The sequence below is a fragment of the Danio aesculapii genome, chromosome 7 (genome assembly GCF_903798145.1).
Source record: "Danio aesculapii chromosome 7, fDanAes4.1, whole genome shotgun sequence".
Taxonomy (NCBI): domain Eukaryota; kingdom Metazoa; phylum Chordata; class Actinopteri; order Cypriniformes; family Danionidae; genus Danio; species Danio aesculapii.
Window position 1 is genome coordinate 17,373,128 of NC_079441.1, and position 25,032 is coordinate 17,398,159.

Below are 25,032 nucleotides of genomic sequence, written 5' to 3' on the forward strand. Positions count from 1 at the left end.
GGCAGGTTTATACTTCAGTCAAGTCCACGCATATGCCGGGTGCAGCCCTCGCCGTGGTTGACACCAACATATAATGTAACAACACGTCACAACGACGCATAGAGCCGCAAGCCCGAATGAACGGGCGTTTACAAGTGTCGAGTCCTGTAAAGTAGCTTAGATGGAAACTTTTGTATTGTGTTTACCTTATGATTAAAGTTGTTGCATGTCCGCCGGTTTCTCCAATGAGTGATCTTCAGCTACTTGTATATTAAGGTAGCGTTCAGAAAAAACAAAACACCCGCAAAGAAACTCGATGTTGTGACCAGGGCTTGACATTAACTTTGATCATCAGCGTTATTAGCCACTTGCCATTTTCACTAGCCAGTTTTGTTGTTGGTAAAATATATTTTATATGCATAAATTTGATGTTGACATGCTAAAAATGACTTTGATTTAAATGATGTGTTATGTCCACATGCCTCCTTAACTTTTTTTTTTATTTCACATCACTTTTTAGGGCTAGGATTTATCTTTTTTTTTCTTTGGCCACACTAAACTAATTATTTCCTTGCCACAAATGTTTAAAAATGTGTCAAAAAAAGCTAAATATAACCGTATACATGCACTTTTTATTAATTAAATAATAAAAAGATAATTTATTCATTAAAAAAAATATTCTCATTTATCTAAAACTATACACAGTAGTTTGTCCAGGTTAAAGGTCCCAGATCATCAGGTAACTATAGATAAATGGAGAGTTGTAAAGGATAATAATTAAACCATATTAACAAAAATAACTGCAAGCAAAAGCAAGCTGATGAAAAACATTCTGTGTGCAATTGTGAAAGGATGATCACGTGCACACATATGATGTTAGGTCCAATAATATTCTGTTAAAAGAATAGTAAAAGTGAAAGTGGCAACAGCTGCTGCATTTAAAAAAATCTGGAGATCTCTTGAAAGACTTTTTGACTTTTTTCCAATCTATTTCAAAGGGAAATGATCACACCAGTTGCATTTCCAGACACGTTGTTTTGCGAAAGGAAACGGGAGCTTTTAAGCACTTGCACGCTTCACATCAGCTGTGCCTCGCTTACAATATCAGTGAGCGAGGATCGCCTGTGTCTTACTGTGCGCCTGATCATCATCTCATTCGGTGTTCACCTGCTTTCTTTTGCTCGCGCGAACAGTTATCAACCGTGCTGCTTGTCAGTTCTAAGTGCACATTTGCACGCATATTGACAAACCTTCTAAAATGAAAAGTCTAATTTTTAGGGACGAGGCAGCTCTGGCAATTAAAAAAATTATTTGCAACCAGCCAAAGTGGCTAGTGGGAGCGACTGTCTGACCCGCCACAGCCTAAATCTACCCGCATTTGGAGGGTTGGCGGGTGTTAATGTCAAGCCCTGGTTGTAACCCTTATTGGTGTAATTTTACTGTACTTTGAATTACAAATATTATGAAACTGTTGACTAAAGATGCTGGTGGTCTCTACAGTAATCAACAATTCAAGTGGATCAAAAAAATGTTTGGCAAAATTGTCAAGAATGAGTGTTGTGCAGTAGTTTTAGGACAACTTTGATGAAAGGTTGTGATCCATTCCGCCATACATGATACTCTTATTAGTGTAGTTTTACTGTACAGCATGATGGGAAATGTAGTTTGTCTGCACAAGATCCACTATTAATCACTAGGGGTTTTAAAAAAAGTGTGTTCAATAAAGCATGTACAACAGTTTAACAACCTCAGGGCTTACAAGAGGTTTACAAAAGGCTCAGTAGGTGCTGTCAAAATTTCCCTATGAAGAAAGTTTTTTCTTCAGGAATCTGACCATTAAGCTCTATTAGTTGGTTACTTGGCTTTAAGAAACATTCTTGGTAGCTCCTAGTAGTTTTTCAAAGCTCCAAAACCATACTTACTTCCTTAATTAAAACAATACTGCCTACAATAATTTTCCACTAACAGTCAGACTATAGGTAGACCTTTTTGACTGTGTACTTGTCTATCTGTGCCTACATGTGTGTAGTGTGTTTATCTTAACGCATTTATTGTCTTTCACATATTATTGTCTCTTATGTATTACAGTCTAATTGTATATTGTCTTGTTTTGTATTTTGGGAGTATGTTGTTGTATTTTGCACTGTCTGGAGCCAGCACCTAAGCTTTTCACTCATCACAGTGCACATGCTGCTGATGATGTGACAATAAATGTGATTTGATTTGATTTAAGATCACCAATAATGATAGACGAGAGTTTTGGGATAGTTCACCCAAAACTGAAAATTCTGTCATCACGTAGTAGCACTCAAACCTGTTTGACTTTCTTTCGTCTGTTGAACACAAACAAAGATATTTTGAAGAAAGCTAAAAATCACTGACTTCCTCAGTATTTGTTTTTCCTACCATGGATGTCGATGGTTTTCATCTTTCTTTAAAATAACTGTTTGTGTTCAACAAACGAAAGAAAGTCAAACAGTTTGAGGGTCAGTAAAGAGTGAGTAAATGTTCATTTTTGAGTGAACCATCCTTTTAAAGCTGATCTGACAGTTAAACTGCAAACATGACCATATACCTGGAGGGGTTTAATGATGTTGATAATAAGCTAAAGTGTGCTTACCATCTGACAAAGTTCTTACGATGTGCAGATAACACAGTAGCAGCCCTCTGATTTCATACTGGCCCAAACGGCCAGCGGCAGGTACAGTGCTCATAGTGGAACCACGCCTGTGCAACTGTACACAAAAACAAAATATTCCTTTATGCATTAAAAATACATATAATGTAAACCTTCACTTTCAAATAGGATAATATTACACACAATTGTTTTTTTCCATCTAATAATTAATACATTAAATTAATTATAAAAAATGTAAATGTGCCAATGAATGTTATTATATATGTAATTCATAACAAATAAAAAATAATCAAAAATACATGTAATGTAAACCTTCACTTTCAAATAGGGTAATATTACACATAAGTGTTTTGCCCATTCAATAATTAATGCATTAAAATGATTATTAAATAAAAAATGCAAAAATATATGAATATATGAATATATATCCTTTTTTTTTTTTTTTGCATTTTTTTATTTTTGAATGCTAAAATTTTAGCATTTTTTTTATTTTTGCATTTTATTTATTTATTTATTTTTATTATTTATTTATTTTTTATAAATATGTTAACAAATGTTATTATATAATTCATAACAGATAAAAAATAAAAAACTTTTTGCAAAACTTTTACTTAAACATTTTGATAACTGGTATAAAAGTATGGTTTGATGATGAATGTTTTACATTTTCAAATTTCAAATATTAAAGTGTTATCATATTAAAGTATTAGAAAAAATATTAGAAAATGTTTCTATTATAAAAATTGCAATATTATATTGAAAGTATATAGTGTCTCGTTTTCTTTAAACAGAAAAAAAAATATCATATTAACTTGATACTATTAACTAAATTTGATCATTTTGTTCATTTATTATACACTGTAAGTTAAAAGTTTCTGTGCAACATTTTTTTTTCTTTTATGCTCAGTAAGGCTTCATTTACATGTTCAAAAATATATGATCTTTCAAAAACCATTTTGGTAGTTGGTTCTCAAAAAATAACTTATTGTAAAACAGATTTGCTGCATAATATTCTAAGAATACCTTTTTCTGGTTAATTTGAAGAGTGTTTATAAACAGAACCCTTTTGCAAAACTATAAATGTTATTACTGTTACTTTTGATCAAGTAAAATCCATCCGTGTTGAATAAACTAATAATATTCCATCTTTAACTTTAAAAAGGAATAACATTTCTCCAAAACAGAATAATTGTTACTTGAATAATATTATATTGTAACATTTCTTTTAAAAGTATCTCTCCAAAAGACTGGCCATCTGCAGAGAAATCATGGTTGTGTTTGTTTCACCTCATTGATGTCTGGAGTTCCTGGATCTCCATACATGGAGCCTCTGGACTCTCCTCTCCTACTGAGTCCATTCTGGGTGACAGAACCAGCTGGGAAATGCCAGAAAATGTATTTACTGTGTGCATATATCAATTACAGCTTTTTCTTGCCAAACACTTTAATACTTACTAGGCTCCTTATCAACAATGGTGCTGCTTCTCCGGCTGTCCCCTGACAAATCATCACGGTACTAAAGGAGAATAGGAAAACAAGAAACGCTCAGACAAACCTCAATCAAAGAACGTACATTTATACTAGGATACAGCATCTAGGTGAGAGAATGTAATGTAGAATTCTACATTACTGATGCTTTAAAGAAATACTGTAGTTCACCCAACAATTATCACGATCACATAGTTTACACACTCTTAAGCCATCCTAAGTGTTTAGTATATGCCTTTCTTCATATAGAAAAGTTACAACAAATGGTGAAGGTGTAGCTGAAGCTGAAGTGAGTTTTTCTGCATGTCTCACATTGGAATGAGCTGTGAAAAATGGCAAGTTGCAAGTTGTTTTGGTAATACTGCATATTAGCATTAGTTTACTATCATCCATCTTAAAATGGAGTTTGTGTGTATATAGAAGTGCCAATTATGTCGAAATCTTATGTCACAAACAGAAACGTGACTCTCATAAAGGCACGAAATCAGAAGCCAGTGATAATAGTTATTAAAGTTTCAATTATTCATATTAAAGAAATCAGAGGCATACACCTGTGGAGATGTACGGATGGATGGATGTACAGTTGGTTGTACAGATGGATGGATGAATGGATGTATGTACGGATTGATGGATGGTTGATTGAATAGATGTACGAATGGATGTACAGATGATGTACAGATGTATGAATGTACAGATGGACGCATGAATGGATGGAGATAGTTGGATGTACAAATGGATGTATGGATGAATGGATGTATGGATGAATGGATGTATAGATGAATGAATGTACAGATAGATGTATAAACAGATGGATGTACAGATGGATGGATGGATGTATAGATGAATGAATGTACAGATAGATGTATAAACAGATGGATGTACAGATGGATGGATGGATGTATAGATGAATGAATGTACAGATAGATGTATAAACAGATGGATGTACAGATGGATGGATGGATGGATGGATGTACGGAATGATGAATGTACAGATGGATGAAAGTACGAATGAATCGATGTACAGGTGGATGGATGGATGGTTGGTTGGATGTACACATGAATGGATGGATGGGTGGATTGATGGACGAATGGATAAGTGCTTTTTTGAGCTTCAAAGACTTGGGGAGGCAAAGACTTGAGGCAGGATATTATTTAAACTAATTCCAAGTGCTAATCTGAAAGGTTAGCTGTTTTTTTTTTTTTTTACCTAGGATAGCTTGAGGGTAGGCAAATTATGGAATCATTTTATTTTGGGGAAATAAAGCCATTCCTTTAAGATTACAACAAAACATATGAAGAAATACTTCCCTGAATACCTCAGATGTTTCTAATTTGCTTGGACTAACATTTAAGAATATTTTCGATTCATTAAGCAAGACCCATTTCACAAAACATTGTGAAAGACTGAGATAAAGATCCCAGATGAAGACTGAGCCGTTGGAGATTTCAGATAAGAGTGTAATGGATGTTTACCATGAGGCCGAGGCCATTCCTGCAGATCTGTCTGGGGCTGTTCATCTGACTCAGGTTCTGGTAGAGCAGCTCAAACAGAGGCAGGTACAGCAGGCAGATGCGGGCCTGTTGGTTCTGGCATAAGGAAAACAAGTAAATGAAGAATTACGAAACAAAAGTAGAATGAAAGAATGGAAGGCATTGCAGGTCTCTTACAAATGACTGGAATGATAGTTTACGTTTTACTTCTACTGTTGAATGTTTACAATAAGTTTCATTAGGTGATGTTTTATAAACTAATTTTAAGAGGAGCATGTGTTATGATTGATCGCAGCTGGTCTCATATCTGCAATCATCGATAAACCAACCGGATTAATCCAAACCTACATTAAATAGCTTTTTCCACCCTACTTCCCTAATCTCCGTTTTGGAGGAATCCCCCCATCCACATCATCTACCCCTTTTCCTCCTTTACCAGGAGGAGCTCTCGGGAACTACCTAATCTTGGACCCGGTTGTTGCAAGATCTGATAAGGTTGCAGCCGGAAGTTAACGAGAATTATTTATATTATTTATTAATTATCCCAGTTATTGTATTTTGTTAACGTCTAACCCTACCCCAACCCTAAACCCAACCGTCACAGTAACATAAAAACAGTAGTTATCCCGAGTATTATTTATTCTATCCATTAAATTACCCATTAAATTGTATGTTTTAATACCTACCCCCATTTCAACCCTAAACCCAACTGTCACAGTACTGTAAAAATATTAATTATTGTTATACAGTGTCATAAAAAAATGCTGCTATATTGATGTATATATCGCACTTCTGGCCGGCCGTGTATCTGATCTAAACTTCACCCACAGACCCCATTACATACTAATTGACCAGGTGGGAGCCCTGGGCTCAATTATGTTTTCGTATTTTGTGATTCATGTTTTTATTTTTCCCCATTTATTTATGATTTTGACTTGCATTATGGGACCTTGATCGCTCTTCCAACAATTAAAACATATTTAATAGTTTAAAGTGATATATTGTCTGGGTTTATGTTGTATATACTGTATATAATTTGCATATTACAAAAGCCTTGTAATAAACTTCCAGAACATTTTCTGTTATTTTACAGACTTATTTCTCTATATGTTATTTCCCAAACAATATACAATATTATTTCAAACCACTAAAATGTCAATAAGTCACTGTTAAACTGTAGAGTTCAATTTTCAACATCAAAAGTCGAGAGAGTAGAGATCAAGGTCCCATAATGCAAATCACAACTGTAAATAAAAGGAAAATACTTGTGAATCATCACTTGTGATTTTTACGGTGTACAAAGAAATATAAACAAGAGAACACTAGTAACAGCATGAAACATTTCTGAAATTTAAACTGCTAAAAGCTAAAAATATACAAATTCAAAATATGAATAAATACTATAATAGCATGAATAATTATCAGTAGAGCCAACTGTGCAATATACAAACTATGCAGTTGAATTAAATTTCTAGGAAATATTTCGAGAAGGGTGCTTTCCAAGTTCCAAGTTTTTCAAGAAAAAAAACCTCATTCTTGTCATTTTAGTGACGCTGTTCCTGCAGAAACTAATGCAAGTTTTCAATCTAAAAATCAGCTAAAGCTAACCATATTAGCACAATGTCTATTGTTTTCATCTTATGATTGCTCTTCCTGAGATTGTGACAATAAAAAAAAAAAAGAAAAGTTCTGGCAGCAGTAGTACATGACTCGCACAACACACACAAAAAAATAAACATGTTGTTCTGAGCAAACAGATCATAGTGGCTTCTCGAGAAATGCGATTGCAGAGTGAGCTTGAGAGCATTGTGTCTGTGGCAACGATCTGGAACTTAGATCTGGACGCGGCGAGTCTGGCATTTGCATAACAGACAGATGTCTGACAGTTATTTGCTGTGGCGTCAATGACATAGACTAACCTCAAGGATTTCTTTGCATTGTTGCTGGACACCTTTGTTGATAAGAGATAAAATGCAAATTTCAATAACATTAACATGCTTTATAAACTCCAGATATCCTGCGTGTGGTGTACAGATTAGCTTAAACAAATTTGTGGTGCTTGGTTTTCATTGGGGTCATATTGTGTGTGTTTTTACAAGATGCACTGTAATATAACTCTCAGGTGTCCCAAGAATGTGGCTGTGCAGTCCTAGTTCAAAATATCTCATGGATCATTTACTATACAATGCTGCACCAGGATGGGTAGAAGCAAATACATGCTGTTTTTGTGTGTCTCTTTAGATGCAAATAAGTTGTTGTTCTCCACCCTTTTAGCAGAATAGGGCGGAGTCTTTACAGCTTAATGCACCGGTTACTCTGCCAACAACAAACAACACATCTGCATATGTTTAAAAGCTTTGTCAGTTTAAATGCCTGATATATAGATTTTGGAGCCCAGACACCAGCAGTGTTGGATAAGTTACTTTAAAAAGTAATATATTACAAATTACTGATGGATTACTGGAAAATTGTACTCTGATTACATTACTAATTACTTTATGTAATCAGTAATCAGATTACCAGTTACTTTACTTTGAAGTTACTTTTAAAACATATAAAATATCCTAAATAAACTGCAGCTTAATATTCACTGAAAAACATTACAATGGGTTGATCACAGCAGCTTGACCTATTCAAAAGACTTAAAGAGTTCGCCCATAACTTAAAAACTTCTCTCATCACTCACTTTTTCCAATCCTGTTTGTCTTTTTTTTTTTTAAACAAAAGAAAACTGGATATAACCATTGACATCCACTGTATGAAAAGCACAGCAGTGTTAGAGTCTTCTGTGTTTGTCTGAGATAATTAGTCTACACTTTTAAAAAAAATCTGTTAAATTTATGGAAAAATCCTGGCAACCACAGCTAAAAATACAGACGTTTTAAAAAACTGTTACATGAAAAATAACCGTATTTCATAAACTGATAGAATGTTCAGTTCACAAAAATGTAGCTTAGTGCACAAAAATGTAAAGACATTAAATGCACTAAAGTGTTCATGTGTGACTGTAATAACCAAACAGATTTATACTGCATTAGTAACTACACAGTTACATTTAAACATAAGATGATGCAGCTTTAAATCAGATGCTCTTAGTTCATCTTGGACTTGCACACAGATGCTACTATCCTCCACAATGGTGACACAAAAAACGTTTTACAGTAATTTGCTGTTTTTTTCTTGATTTCACAAAAAATACCGGCAGCTGTGGCTGCCAGTAACCTACTGTTTTTAACATTTTACATTCGTAAATTCAATTTACAGAGTATTTCCGTTAAAAATACATTCCACAGTCTGTATTTTTCATCTAACACATTTAACCCCTTAAAATCCCAGAGCTAAATCCTCACTAGTGTCCTCACTACAGAGGGTTGAACACTCAGGCAGTGATAAAGGTAATGAGATAATTAAGTGCCTAATTAAAGGAGGATTGAGAATTATTGATGAACAACTGTTAACAAGCTGAAACACTGAAGGAAAGAAAAACACAAATAAACAGCCAAAATCAAAGATGAAATCAGCTGAAAATAAAACTCTAAATAAAATAATAATTAATAAAAATAATTACACAATAAAACTTTTATTTCTCAAGATCTCAGCAGAGATCATTAAACAACTCCACAAACATCAGGAGCTTCACTTATAACTGACCATTGACTTTATTTCTGTCACATGAACAAAAGCTCTACTGTAAATGAAATTTCTGTTGTTCATTTGAAGTCACCATGATGGAGGACAGCGTCTGCTTTAGTTAGGCTCTTCAAATTCTTACTTTAAACCTAGTTTTCATTTTGGCTGTTATAGTTAATTGTGTAAATCATGCAATTTGTATAGCATGAAAAGCCAGAAGAAAATATAAATAAAAGTCTGATGAGATAACTATGATGTCAAAACCACCCTCACCTGCTTGTGTACTCATTCAATATCATGTTAGTGTGAGAAATTAATAACAGACATAAATGAAACCACTGGAGCTTCAGCAATCAATGATTGTTTAACAGGTCTAAATAGACCATTTACAATGAGAACTTTGAACTATGGCAGAACTCAAAAACACACAGACATCAACAATTAGTCTTTGAATCAACAAACAAATCATACAAAACAATCTAGTGAAATATTACATCCCAAAAACAAAATAAAAGAAAGGCAAAGAAAGAAATGTTAAGAGCATAAAGCGGCATAATTTATTCATGCTGCAATGCATGCTGGGAGTTTTGTACTATGCTAGCACCCAGCAAGCATTGCGGCATGAATGAATTATGCAGCTTTTTTCTTTTTAGCAACCATGGTTGAGGTTCATATCCTGATTCTTGATATCTGTCTTAATGTGCCACTGGAGCTCTGAGGTTTAGTGCATGACACTCTAATTATTCATTTTTATTATTTCCTTTCTGATTGTTTGTTATCCCTCCATGAAAAGCTGCAGTATCGTCCCAAACAGCCTCAATCGAAATATATCTGCAGTTCTTTTTTTACAAATTAACTGTTGTTGTTATATGTTGTTGTTATATCTGTTATAATTAAGTACACACCGTATATTTTCTTATCACATTTGTTGGTATAACCAATGAGTTTTAGAAACACAGTTATAACAGCCAGAGAAATATTAAGGGAGAAGAGTAAAGGTTCAAGAACCCAACTAATGCAACCTCTGATCTCCATGATGGTGAGGTCAAATCAAACATCTTCAATAAAAAATATAAACCTCTGTTAATTATCAAATATTCTTTGCAGATATGACAGAAATAATGTCAAACTGTAATCAGCAAAGCTGGTAATGCTGTTGTTTGATGCAGTTGTTTAATCCCGTTTTAATTCAGTTGGTTTGGTGTGAGGTCATGTCTCGTAGTTTTATTTCTTGTTCTTTCCTTCAGTGATTGTGCTTGTTAACAGCAGGTGTTCATCAGTGTCTGAATTCACTCATTTGTGGTCATTCACTCTGTCTTGTGGACTAAACTAATTGACAAATTTAGGGACTAGTGGATGAGGGTGTATGGTGAGATTTCAGACACTCTGATTACCTTCTCGAAAACAAAGGTTACATCTGTTACAGTTATTTTCCGTATTTTGTACAGAAATGAGCCGTTAATCACTTAACAGGTTTTCACTGTAGATTTTACAGACTTTTACTGTTAAAAATCACAGACATTTTTTTTACAGTGTACCTAAATGAGTATATTCCAAAGTATGAAGCTGATCGGTCAGTTCTTATCACGTGACTCATGGTTTTCACCTTGTTGTGCCTGGAAAATGCCCGCGCACGCAAAAGACGCGACATGTGAAGGCCCCATAAGTAGCTATGCTTCTCTTCACAAAATACACCAATTCAGCCATTCTTCCAGCTGATGTGTCACGATATCCACATTTGACTTTATAGGCTGGCATTTACAGTTCGTTAACTTAAAAATTTAGTTCTGGGTTTATTTAGTTTGCTTACTCTACACAATGTCGCACAGACACTTTTAGATATTGTTCTGTCTTAAGTTATAAGTCAGAAATGACAGAGAGTCACCCTCACGCAATAGAAAGTCAATGGAGCCAGTTGTATTGTTTTTTCAGCATAACATTCTAAATATGCATCAGTACCATTACAACATGCATTTGAAATCTTAAATGCTGCCATACCGCTGCTTTTTTGTTTGAAGGAGGAGTTAACTTTTTCACTACCAGTGTATTTTAAAAAAAGCTGCCAGCCACTGTCAGCATTTGGATGATTTTCACCTACATTTGACATACCTAACATATGACCATAATATATGGTGCATCAGGACAGTATTCATAGCGCTTTTTTTTCCACATTTTTTATGTTACAGTCTTATTTCAAAATGGATTAAATGCATTTATTTCCTCAAAATTCTACACACAATACCCCATAATGACACTGTGAAAAAAGATTTTTTGAAACGGTTTTAAATTTATTAAATAAAAACCTGAAAAGTCACATGTACAGAAGTATTCACAGCCTTTGCCGTAAAGCTCTAAAGTGAGCTCAGGTACATTCTGTTTCCACTGATCATTCTTGAGATGTTTCAGCAGCTTAATTGGAGTTCACCTGTGGTAAATTCAGTGGACTGGATATGATCTGAAAAAGGCATACACCTGTCTATATGAGGTCCCAAGGTTGACAGTGCATGTCAAAGCACAAACCAAGCTTGAGAACAAAGGAATTGTCTGTAGGCCTCAGAGACAGGATTGTCTTGAGGCGCAAGGCTGGGGAAGGTTGCAGAAACATATCTGCTGCTCTGCAAGTTCCAATGAGCACAGTGGCCTCCATCATCCGTTAATGAAAAATGTTTGGAACCACCAGAACTCTTCCTAGAGCTGGCCGGCCATCTAAGCGGAGTGATCGGGGGAGAAGGGTCTTAGTCAGGGAGGGTGATCAATAACCTGATGGTCACACCGTCTGAGCTGCAGCGTTCTTCTGTGGAGAGAGGAGAACCTTACAGAATGACAACCATCTGTGAAACAATCCACCAATCAGGCCTGTGTGATGGAGTGGCCAGACGGAAGTAACTCCCTGCCTGGAATATGCCAAAAGGCATCTGAAGGACTCTCAAACCATAAGAAACTAAATTCTGTGGTCTGATGAAACTAAAATTTAACTCTTTGGAGTGAATGCCAGGCGATACGTTTGGAGAAAACCAGGCACCGCTCATCACCAGACTAATACCATCCCTACAGTGAAGCATGGTGGAGGCAGCATCTTGCTGTGGGGATGTTTTTCAGCAGCAGCAACTGGAAGAGTAGTCAGGATAGAGGGAAAGATGAATGCAGCAATGTACAGTGACATCCTGAATGAAAACCTGCTTCAGAGTGCTCTTGACCTCAGACTGGGGCGATGGTTCATCTTCCAGCAGGACAATGACCCAATGCACACTGCCAAAATATCAATGGAGTGGCTTCACAGCAGCTCGGTGAATGTCCTTGAGTGGCCCAGCCAGAGAAAAGACTTAAATCCTATTGAATATCTCTGGAGAGATCTGAAAATGGCTGTACAGCATCGCTTCTCATATGACCTGATAGAGCTTGAGAGGTACTACAAAGAGGAATGGGCAAAAATTCCCAAAGACAGGTGTGCCAAGCTTGTGGCATCATATTCAAAAAGACTTGAGGCTGTAATTGCTGCCAAAGGTGCATCAACAAAGTACTGAGCAAAGGCTGTGAATACTGATGTACCTGTGATTTTTCAGCTTTTTTATTTTTAATAAATTTGCAACAATTTTAAAAACTCTTTTTTTCCACAGTGTCATTATGGGGTATTGTGTGGAGGATGTTGAGGAAATAAATGAATTTAATCCAATTTGGAATAAGGCTGTAACATAAAAAATGTGGAAAAAATGAGGCGGCATGAATACTTTCCGGATGCACTGTATATCAAAATAAAGAACCAACCCTCTGCTTCCAAACCAAAAAAAAAAAAGCGAAATAGCATAGGTTTGCTCTTGACATTGGTAGGGACCAATGAAACAGTGACCCTAACACCATAATATGAACCATAAGCAATCTGTACCGTTGTACCACAAGTTTGTTATTTGCTATACTTTACCTTAAAGGCATTGTATCGGTCATCCATGGCATGTTTGATCATGAGGTTTTTGAGCACAGCCACAGCCAGCTGTCTGATCTCTGGGCAGGCCTGAAGTCCATCGGCCACCTCGCGCAGAAGCAAACCCACCAGAAAATGGTTCTTGCAGTAATCTTCAGTCAAGCTGTACTCCAGACTCTGATCTGAAACACATCCTTTCAGGGTCAGGCATTGCTTTCTACTCACAATATTTAACTTCACATTCATTTCTTTTTTAGTCTGTATGGTCTTTCAGTAGAAAGAAACAAGCAACATTTTTCCATGCATCCTGAAGACGCAATAGTTTTAAAGATGCATATATGCAAATGATGCTTAACATACAGGAGACACAGGTAACAGTTCTTGAGATATTTGTGATATAGTGAAAAGCATTCGAATGAAAACAGCATGTCTAGGATTTGATGGCTGACTAAACTGAAATGTTGTGAAAGCAGACTTCACTGCATTCCAAACATCTGACAGCGACAGAAACAGAAAGCAAAGAGTGACAGAAAAGCCTTGTGTTCGATGCCTCAGCAATGCTTTTGTTGGCAAACAGGTTGGGCAATTCTAAATAACTGTTTTGAGGAATATTCCTGAACAATGATGACAAGTTTCTCAAACTGGAATTGAAATTAATGCAGGTTTTTACTCACTCTCATGTGCTTTTCTTGAAATACAAGGACAGAATTTTGAAAAAATAAAATAAATAAATAAATAATAATAATAGAAATTTAAAAATATATGTATAATATATACAATAAGAGTTCAGATGCAAAACACTCTAAATCCATCAGACCTCTTTTTTTATTAAATAAGCATTTTCTACCAGGCTCCTCTGATCAGGTTCAGAAGTTTCATTTTATAGGTAATGATAGTGTTATTATCTAGCAAATAAAATAACTTTTTTTTAAAATGTCACTTTAGACATTTCTTTGTTTTTTAACAAGGCAGATTTTCTTTTGTGTCAATACCAGCTAAATCCACCAGTGCTTTTTTTGCAAAAACCTCTAAATCCAGCTATTGAGACAAGACAGTTGAACCTCAGAAAAAAACAGACAGTTAAGAGGTTCATAAATGCTAAAAAATAAACTAGGGAGCTGCATTTATGTGATCAAAAACACAAGTTATTGTATAACGATGGTTTGTTCTGTAGACTATCGAAAAAAGATATTGCTTAAAGGGGCTAATAATTTTGACCTTAAAATGGATTCAAAAAATTTAAAAACTGCTTTTATTCTAGCCGAAATAAAACAAATAAGACTTTCTCCAGAAGAAAAAATATTATCAGACATACTGTAAAAATTTCCTTGCTCTGTTAAACATAATTTGTGAAATATTTAAAAAAGAAAAAAAATTCAAAGGGGGTTAATAATTTTGATTCAACTGTAAGTAAAATTGTAAGTTTTTTGAATAGTACATAACAACAATAATATTGTACACCAGCACAAGAATATACAAACTTATAAATGCACTTATATAAAGGAAATCACTCAACTGAAGATGTCTTTAGAGAAAAATATGTATATTATTAAATATAAATAAAGAGCTTTTAAAGGTAGTTGGAGTCCCTGTATGATTTTTTTTTCAGAAAAAAAGAGAAAACAACAGGTATATATTTCATTGAAAAATTAGAAAATATTAATAAACAAATAAATAAATGAGTTAATAAGGGCAACACGGTGGCGCAGTGAGTGGCATTTCTGTTTGCAGTTTGCATGGTATCCCCTGTGTTGGTGTGGGTTTCCTCCGGGTGCTGCAGTTTCCCCCAGAAGTCTAAAAACATGTGGTATAGGTGTCCGTAGTGTATGTGTGTGAATGAGTGTATATGGACGTTTCCCAGTGATGAGCAGCAGCTGGAAGGGCATCCGCTGCGTAGAACATATGCTGGATAAGTTGGCGGTTCATTCCGCTGTGGCGACCCCAGATTAATAAAGGGACTAAGCCGAAAAGAAAATGAATAAATGAACAAGTAAATAAATAATTAGATTATTAATAAATAAATAAATAAATAAATTGTAAATAAATAAATATTATTTATTTATAAATATTATTTATATTTATTCACAAATTTATTTTTTTGTGCATGTATGGATGGATATATTGGATATCAATTGTTTATATTGGAATCTTTACACTTTATAACAGCACAAGCATTTAAAAGACACACAAATGCATTCATATACACAGTATAACAAGTAAAAAAATACATACACACTTAAAAATAGATACAGTGCTCTGCATATACGAGTACACCCCTCACAAATCTCTCTTTTAAATTAATATTTTGTATAGGATGCTTAACAATATTTTATTTGTGCTTATACATTAGATTAGTCCTTACTGAAGCTACATCTGGAGCTTATCTAACAAAAAACTAAAAAATTAAATTATATACAAATTAGTTGAAATGTTGTAGTGTGTATTTTTTTGCATGCATTTAAATGTATTATATTTCCATTTCTAAAGATATTCTGTGACTAAAATATTATTTTAATAAATATATCTGTTTAATAAATCTGTTTTGTTCAAATACACCAATAAATATTACCCATATTCACTGAGAAATAGATAAAAACATTCATTTTCAGAATGGGGTGTACTTAGATGCTGAGCACTGTATGTGTATATGAGTGCATTTGTGTGTTTTTTACATGCTTGTTCTGTTACACAAAGTTATTCTCGTTATATAATATTCACAAGCAATACAAATATTTTAAAAAGCAGTATTTCACAATATTTCAGATTTTTGATCACATGAATGCAGCATAAAATACCTTTTCTGAAAACCGACCACAAACGTTTAAATGTTATTATGTAATAAAAACTTTAAAAACAGAAAAATCACAGTCATTTTCAAAACAATAGAATTTGCTACTTAATTACAAGTATGACACTAAATGAAGTTTTATTGTTTGATCCCAAAAAAAGTAAGGTTACACTTCATTTAACAGTGTCCTTGTAATATTAATTAACATTAATGTGAGGATTAGGGTTTGGTTAAAAGTAATTGAATTTAATTATGCATATTGTACCGTTACTACAATAATAATTATTTATCACATGCATTAAAGACACTGCAAAAAGTAAAGTGCTACCAAAAGTGATTTGGCTTTGGAAAAACATGAATGTGAGTAAATGAAAAGTCTTAAAAAATAAAAAAAGTACAAAATTTGAGTTTTCAGTCATAAAACTGAAATCAGAGCAGCCGAAATCCCACTATTTCCTACTATACCAATATGAATCAGATAATGAAAAGGGCCCACAAGAGGTTTCCGCACTCCTTCTGCATGTACAATATATCATACAGCTTAAAAAGGACAAGGACGTGAAGACAAATACAGGATACACTTCATTAAAACAGTCTGATGTAAAAGCGACAAACAAACTAGGTCAGCAAGAAACATTGCCCTTTGCAGTCCTAGAACATGAAAGCATCCCAACAATCTTGTTTCACATTACAAAGTCATTGAAAATCATCAGAGCAAAGCAAATTTGAGACGCTCGGTGACAGAGAAAGCAAAACACTCAACCCCAGGTGAACAAAAATAATGTTAGATGGTGATTTATGGGTGAGAAGGGAGCACAGCAAAAGCAATTAGTGGGGTTATCAGGATGATCATCTGGCAACGGGAAGCGGTAGGAACCTACCTACGACACCGAAACACTCCGCCGCATACGAAATAAAATCTGAAATAATGAATAAAGGAAGCAATCATGCAGGATCGCCATCATCAGTGGTGGGGGTTGTGAAGCTGTGAGGATGTTTGGCTGTGTTTGAATGAAACACTACTTCACTAATGAACGTTATATATGTCATATTAAAGTACACTATCTGACAAAAGTCTTGTCGCCTATCCAAGTTTTAGGAACAACAAATAATAACTTGACTTCTAGTTGATCATTTGGTCTCAGAAGTGGCTTATATAAAAAGGCAAAGACCTCTAGATTACACTTATTTTATCAAAACAAAATATGATCATGCCTTGATTTTTAATTATTTAATTAGGACAGTAAGGTCTGACTTTGCTTAGACAAAAGTCTTGTCACTTAACAGAAATAATGTACGGTATAGAATATAAAGTCATGGTGCAGTGGAAAAGGAATTGACATTGTGTATGACTCCCATGAGCTTGGAGGACTGCATCCATACATCTCTGCAATGACTCGAATACCTTATTAATAAAGTCATCTGGAATAGCAAAGAAAGCTTCTTGTATGACTCCCAGAGTTTATCAAGATTCTTTGGATTCATCTTCAATGCCTCCTCCTTCATCTTACCCCAGACATGCTCAATGTTAACACCTGGTGACTGGGCTGGCCAATCGTGCAGCTTTGGCCTTCTTTGCTTTCAGGAACTTTGATGTGGAGGCTGAAGTTTGAGAAGGAGCGCTATCCTGCTGAAGAATTTGCCCTCTCCTGTGGTTTGTAATGTAATGGGCAGCACAAATGTCTTGATACCTCAGGCTGTTATTGTTGCCATCCACTCTGCAGATCTCTTGCACGCCCCCATACTGAATGTAACCCCAAACCATGATTTTTCCTTCACTAAACTTGACTGATTTCTATGAGAAACCCATGTGGGTTCCAATAGTTCTTCTGCAGTATTTGTGAGGATTGGGATGCAGTTCAACAGATGATTCATCAGAAAAATTGACCTTCTGCCACTTTTCCAAATGATCAACTAGAAGTCAAGTTATTATTTGTTGCTCTTACAACTGAGTACAACGAAAACAAGACTTTTGTCAGGTAGTGTATATACACTTGTATGTACACTTTTTTCCCCCCTAAGATTGGCTTACTGCACGCATTATACAACTGGGCTATATGTATATACAGTAGTCCATAGTCTCAGATTTATTTTACTGTATATTATCAAACTATTCTAACAGTGTAATTTTAATATTGACATGATGCCAGTGAAATGCAGAGCTTGTGCAAACATAATATATCTCTATGATCAGATGCTTTTTAACTGATTTTATAGGGTTCCTAACATTTTAATTGAACCAATCACTTGATCAATTTCAATTAACGGATCAATTTGATTAATCGACAGATTTAAATTAATAAGACATGCTCTTTGATTGTCAAATCAATTAAAAAATGTGTAAATGTATACAATTAATTTATGTATAAATACAATAAAAAACATTATAAAAAGTTCTTTTTATTTTTAAAGATCTATTAAAATTATATATATATATATATATATATATATATATATATATATATATATATATATATATATATATATATATATATATAAACACATTTATTTTTTAAAGATATAATATATACTCTATATATACGGTGATTCAAAAAGAATACCACAACTATCGGATTGATGTCACTCGAGCATCTGGAGGGGGTCATATTGAACATCTATGAACTTGTTTTCTACTCAAAAATAACTTTGTTAAGTACTCTTCACATTGATTAATTACCCAAGGCTCCATCATGTTTCTTTGATTAAATACAGATTTTCAAATCCACTTTTTGAATCCACCTGTATATATATACTTACTTTATATACATACTTTACACTATATATGAGTACTATGGTAGCGCAATAATCCTGTGGTTTTTTGTCTGAACTTTTTTTTAATTTAAGGAACAGTGATCATGGGAAATATGGGAGTGATCCATGCTGATGAAATGCAGGCTAACAGACATTAATAAGTGTGTAGTAAATTAAATAGTTAAACCAGTGTATTAGGGGATACAACGTTGGTGAGACGCTTTCGCGCCTCATTTAGTGACACTTTCACATCTCTGTATAGTCAGGTTTCATGTTACATGGCATGAGAAATGACAGAAAATCTTTCAGTGGTTAGACTAGGATGGAGAGGGCATGATGGGGGAAAAGAAAGCATTGGCAAAAGTGGCAGGCGCAGTAAGAATGTAAACAGACGTACCCTGGACCCGCTGCAGTTTGGTCCGGCCGAACGCCATGGGCAGATTCAGAGGAATGTAGTGCTCGTGGTTGCAGACGGTCATGAGAAAGTCGAACTTCATCTCTGTAAGCACCTGAAAATATTGGACATAACATTGATGAGCGGTTGGAGAAGTTGGTTAAGAGAGCTAGATAGGCTTCAGAGCAACAGATAAGACTCATTTATCACAGAGACGTATCTGCACAAGTTCTGACAAGCCAAACATCTTTATTTCAAAGTCAACACGAGTTTTTACTACGGGACAGTTAAATACAAATTAGACAGGCCCGTATTTAAATTCTGGCTGATATGATCATACCACAATTTCTTTGGTACCACAGTATTATTACTACTACAACATATACTTTAATTTAAAAAAGTGAAAGTGATTTTAATTTAATTAATCTTGATATTTTTAATCATGAAAATCTTAGCAATGAGTTAAACCATGCTACATTATGTTAGCATTCATGTTACAATCATAACATTAAAGTGCTAGTATGTTGTTCATTTAAACTGCATGATAAATCATGGTGATAACATGGTAGTTAAATGTACTAGTTACCAGCTACATCATACTAGGAACATGCTAAATCACGTTAACAACATGCTAAAATAGCTTAGCAATGTGTTAAGATAAATAGAAGCATCTGCATACTAAAGCATGCTAGAAACATGCCAATTAAATCAGCCAATGCCAAGTTACTCAAGTGCTAATTCATGCAACCAACATGCTGGATAATCAGCTAAATAATGCTAGCAAGATGCAAAAACATGTTAGCAAACGAGCGAATTGTGCTACCAATGTGGTAAATCATGCAAGCAGGCAGCAAGTATTAGTTAGTCACTATGCTAAAAGTGAATTTCACAGCTGTCTGTGATCAGTAAAGCATGAAAAATTATGATTACAAAAAAGCATTAAATGATTAGCTAATATGTAAACATTAACTTTACATGACTTAAAACTGGGCTCAAACATTCACCGTGAGACAAGCATTTCAGTTAGTTCACATGACTCACACAATTTCTCAAGCTGAGAAGTAAGAGATAACTTATAAATAAATGAGGTTTAGGGCAAACCACCTGTAGGATACACTCTTTCCTCGCTAAACATCATGCACTTTATTACAAACACTTCTATGTCTGTTTGTATAGCTAAGAATTGTTTAATATTTTGTTCTATTTACTCAAAGATATTTACATTAGATGTCGCCTACACTGTTGTTGTCTATTGGAAGGAATGCGTCACTAGAGCCACCATTTTAGTACAGGGTAGTACTCCTTTGAAATGAATGTGGGACCAAGGTGCAGCGGAGGACTGTGGCCATCCATAGCCAGAGATATATACACATATATACATATCGGGAGTTTTCCCGGTGGTCAGTACACAAATATTTTTTTAAATTCCGAAAACTCTATTTTACATCACTTTTCTACATCGATGGATAAGTGATCGCACAGACATTGCCGACAAAGAGCGTGTGTTTGTGTGCATGGAAATGTATTATACTCCCTCCCTGTTAAATATAATCTAATCCATGTCCTGAAACACACCCCCTCTCCTGCTTTCACTTCTAATTCTAATGGAGGGAGCAATTCGTTTGTGAATGAATCCCCGTTGTGAAAGATTCGTGTGAACCATCGATTTACCTGCGTCTCAATGTGCACATCCATCTTTATGATCTAAATTTGTAATATTCAATTATTTCGAGTGGACAGTACGCAAACTGAGGCGCAGGCACTGTTATGATATCAGTCACCCTTATAACATACTTCAAAAACTAGCCTTTACTTCACTTAGCCGACAATAATACAAGTTTCTAGCACCGCAGCGTCTTGTTATCATATTTCATTTACATTGTTTGCTGATTTTATTAAACAAAATTAGCATAAGCCTAGTATTTAGAGCAAGTTGGTGCTACTTTGCCTTATGGTCAGTGCAGTAAGTGACTATTATCATCAATAACGTGATTTATCACAAAATTTCGCAATATCCAAAAATATAAAAAATTTAATCCTACCTACATATGTTCTGCCATTAAGCTTTGTTTTCTTTGTTTGCTCGTTACTACATCCATACGCATTGCAAAAGTCCAGCAATTTTCACATTAGCTTTAGTCTTGACTAGTGCGGTTGAATGACATTTGTCCTGGAAGCACTGTACAAATGTGGCGGCGCTATTGACGCATGCTCAGGGTCCGTATGCGATATCTAGTGTATAAATCTATGCTACTATTGCTATATTCTTCATATCTAAAGTATTAAATGTTAGTTAATTTGTCCCCATAGGGAAATTTCATTTGCAGCATACACTCACAGAGACAACTGACATTTCACATTTGGCATTCATATAAATAAATCATATAAAAACATGGTACCTCTACTCTAAATAAATATCCAGTCTACTGGCTACAGGAAATGTGTTATATTTGGTCTTATTTTTCATAACTGTAACTTCTATTTCTATATCAAAAATGGTCTGCGTTTTTACTTCTTATTATACTCCATAATTTAGATTCTTATTAATATTTTTGTTTTTTTAAGGTCACTGGCGGTTTTATTAGCATTTCACTGCATATGGTACTGTGTATAACTGTGTATGTGACAAATAAAAGTTTTGAATTTGGAGTGATGTATACACAGTAAATACACTGATATAATAGGTACCGAAAAAGTCCACAGAGGGGGGCTAATCACCAGAATGGGCAAGTCCCAGAAAAAAATGAGAAAATATGATACACCTGTGTCTTGGAATATGGAAAAACTGTCTTTTTGCTGTTTTCATATCATTTTGTTTTTATTTTATTTATACTTGTCTCTTTTATTTATGTTTATGTAAAGCACTTTGAATTGCCACTGTGTATGAAATATATAAATAATATATAAATAAACTTGCCTTGAAAAAAAAAAAAAACGATTCATAGGATTTACTAAGAAGGTAAGTGGTTGCAAACTATACGTGCTGAATTTAACCAAACAAATTAAGTTGAACATTTTGAAATTTAATTGGTCTCTTTAAATGCAGCCTATATAAATTGTTTGCAACCACTTACATAAAAAATATTAGTAAATCCAATGAATCTTTTTTTCAGTGTAGTCTGTTAATTAGAAGTTGTTGTTACCTGCAAATTATGTGATGCCGCTGCAAGCATGTTTGTTTGCTACTAGGGAATGTGAACATGCGTGCGATTCAGTGAATGCAGTAACGCCTTCATTTTTAATTTATGACTCCTGGATAAAATCCCTTTCCTGTGATCAAAGATAGAAAATGCTTTCTTTTTACCTCTCTCTCACACACACACACACACACACACGCACGCACTCACTCACTCCTGGTTTGCCATCCTCGTGAGGACATAAACATAATTAATTTTATACAATTTTATGTCAGTTTAGAGCCTCATGTACACAATCTGGTGCATATTTCCATGATTGAATGTGCATTTGCAGTAGGTTTAAGTACCCTTTTGGATATATAGTAAAAACACACAAGCCTTGACATACATGTTTGGCAAGTTCTGTTATCCTACTGTATGTGTATAGTATAGACAGTACATTCAACATTGTTGTTCAGTTGTTCAGCCAGGACAACTTTTTATAAAATTTTAATTTTTGAACCTGCAATTATTTTTAAATATTAAACAAATTTTAGAATTACATTTGGTCTTTTATGAGATTTACCAAATTCTTTTAATTTCTGTTTGTGCCTGTCAGTTATAAACAACATGTACATTTGAATTTATTTGAAACTTGTTTTCCTATATTGTAAAAAGTGATTAGTTGAATCTACTTAAAAAAGTGAGTAAACCCATTGCCTTAAATGTGCAGTATGCAAGTTTGACACACAAAGGTTGAACTAGCTAATGCACTGCTGGTTCAGAGATACACACGGACGCACTGGTTGCCAGACTGATGGCACAAACAGCAGTGTGCCTGACTTTCAAGCCTAAAGGTTCTAAGTAAAAGCAATGGCACACAATAAAAGGAATATTTTCATATGGGTTTTTGTTCTTACCAACACCTGAAATTTATATTTTAGAAACTGCTTTTATTTCTTGCAGCTAAAGTAAAATTGATCACCTCAGGTACACCTTGTGTGCTTTATTCAGTGTTAAATGCCATCAATGTGAGTTTGAATGCCATTTTACATGACATTTGTTGCCATATACTGAAAGCAGCAGCAGATAGTTCACCTCAGATCTTGAAAATAAAATAAACCCTTTGAAATTGAACTTTAGAACTGTGACTCAGTGTAAACCAACACCTTTCAGTGATTTAGCATGTACATTTCATAATGTTAAAGAGGTTTAATATGTATTAATTCAATTATAAACCTTACCATTTTGCTAGGGTGCAGTAAGTGCACTATTCTGTGCTTCTGAATGGCTGTATTTATATTTCTGTCGTGTGTAGTCTGGTGCAAACAGCCAAATTGCTAATCACTGCAAACTTGTCATGTAGTGTGTTGTTAGGACACAGTGTTACAATGTAACCTGCTTACACGTAAATGTTTACGTTTCTAATATTTATATTATTTGCTAATTAATAACCATCTCATGTGGAACTGTGAATCTGCGTCTCATTTCAGAGGCTGCTACTGTCCAATGGCATTGGGTGGGTTAAAGTAAACAAAACAAAGAGAGACATTTTGGCATGGAAAGCAATTTTTTTTTTAAAGCTGACTTTAGCAATATTTTTCAGATAAATAAGAATGTTCACATATCATGTTTCTTAAAAATCTGCAAACATATTATGGTATTTTTATGCTTTAGTAGAGTCAAAAACATACATACAGCACCTTTAAAATTAAATAAATTAACTATTTAAGTGCATAAGTTTAAAAGCTGCGTTAAGCCGATTTAACAAATCCAAGTTACAATGGACTTATTTTTTAGGTAAAGTAACTAAAAGTAACTTTTTACAGTGTAACATGTAATCTCATTATAAAAATTTGATACAACCTCAGAGCCCAGCCTAATGTGAGTTAATATAAAAGTAAATACAGTGGATAAAAGCATATATTGTTTAATATACAATTTTAACCAACACTTAAGCGTATCTCAAAATATAAATAATATATTGTGTGCATTACTGACATTTCTTTACATTAAAAGCCATAATTATTGCAGTATGCCCTATATTTCATTTAAAGGGCACCATGTTCTAAAATTCATTAAAAATACATAAAAGAATACATATATGAAATGAACGTACCAATTTTATTCTATGGAATTGGCCTTTTTAATGTTTAACATTCACTCTTTTTCCTAAATCTTATCAGATATAGTTTAGATATTACAATCACATAATTCGGCCTTATCAATCCATGCAAAGTGTATTCCAAGGACAGTCTAGACAGGCAGTGGCACACAGAGTTGAAAGTGTAATTGAGTCATCCACGATGTTATGATGAGATATTGTACAACAGCAGAACCACCCTCTCAGATATCAACTACACTGAAGATGTGCGCAGAGAAGATATTCCTCCAAAAAAAAATGAATCACACCCATCATTCAGAGCTCACAGAGAAGTCAATCTCTTCAGATCAGAACAGGAAAACCCTTCCTAGGCATGTCAAAGTGACCTGAAGCCCAAGCAAACAGTTGTTCTGAATGAAGAATATACAGTAGAGTTACTGTATTAATCTAATTTGACATGGTTTCAGTACGAGTTGTGTGGGCAAATGTAAATTCACTGTATTGTGTTGCAGAATTGAATTGTAAAGTGTTAATTGGTCATGTATCTTGCTGTGACACTAATAATGGACTTGTACTGCACAAGTAGTATTTGTAGATTGTTGAGTGAATGCAAGTAGCATTGATGTAGTAAATCTGGCATACCTTTGGATCTTTCATGCTGAAGCCACACATGTAGTCATTTATCAAGCTGAAAGCAAATCCTCGGTTCATAAACGTCAGGCAGCGCTGTGTAT

The 25,032-nt window shown here is 34.4% G+C and overlaps 1 protein-coding gene across 2 annotated transcripts in view; it reads right to left on the reverse strand.

Annotated features, from left to right (window-relative positions):
- The window catches only part of dock11 (dedicator of cytokinesis 11), a 173,570-nt gene that overhangs the window by 72,353 nt on the left and 76,185 nt on the right, over positions 1 to 25,032 (reverse strand). Inside the window, exons 29-36 of one of the 2 annotated variants that reach the window (XM_056461154.1) lie at positions 24,941 to 25,024; positions 19,082 to 19,193; positions 16,815 to 16,853; positions 13,146 to 13,327; positions 5,579 to 5,692; positions 4,073 to 4,133; positions 3,905 to 3,993; positions 2,600 to 2,714 (exon numbers count right to left, since the gene is read on the reverse strand). In XM_056461154.1, coding sequence (XP_056317129.1) covers positions 2,600 to 2,714; positions 3,905 to 3,993; positions 4,073 to 4,133; positions 5,579 to 5,692; positions 13,146 to 13,327; positions 16,815 to 16,853; positions 19,082 to 19,193; positions 24,941 to 25,024 — 796 coding nt within the window. The remainder of the gene's footprint in view (positions 1 to 2,599; positions 2,715 to 3,904; positions 3,994 to 4,072; positions 4,134 to 5,578; positions 5,693 to 13,145; positions 13,328 to 16,814; positions 16,854 to 19,081; positions 19,194 to 24,940; positions 25,025 to 25,032) is intronic. The other variant, XM_056461155.1, reaches the window with a different exon arrangement.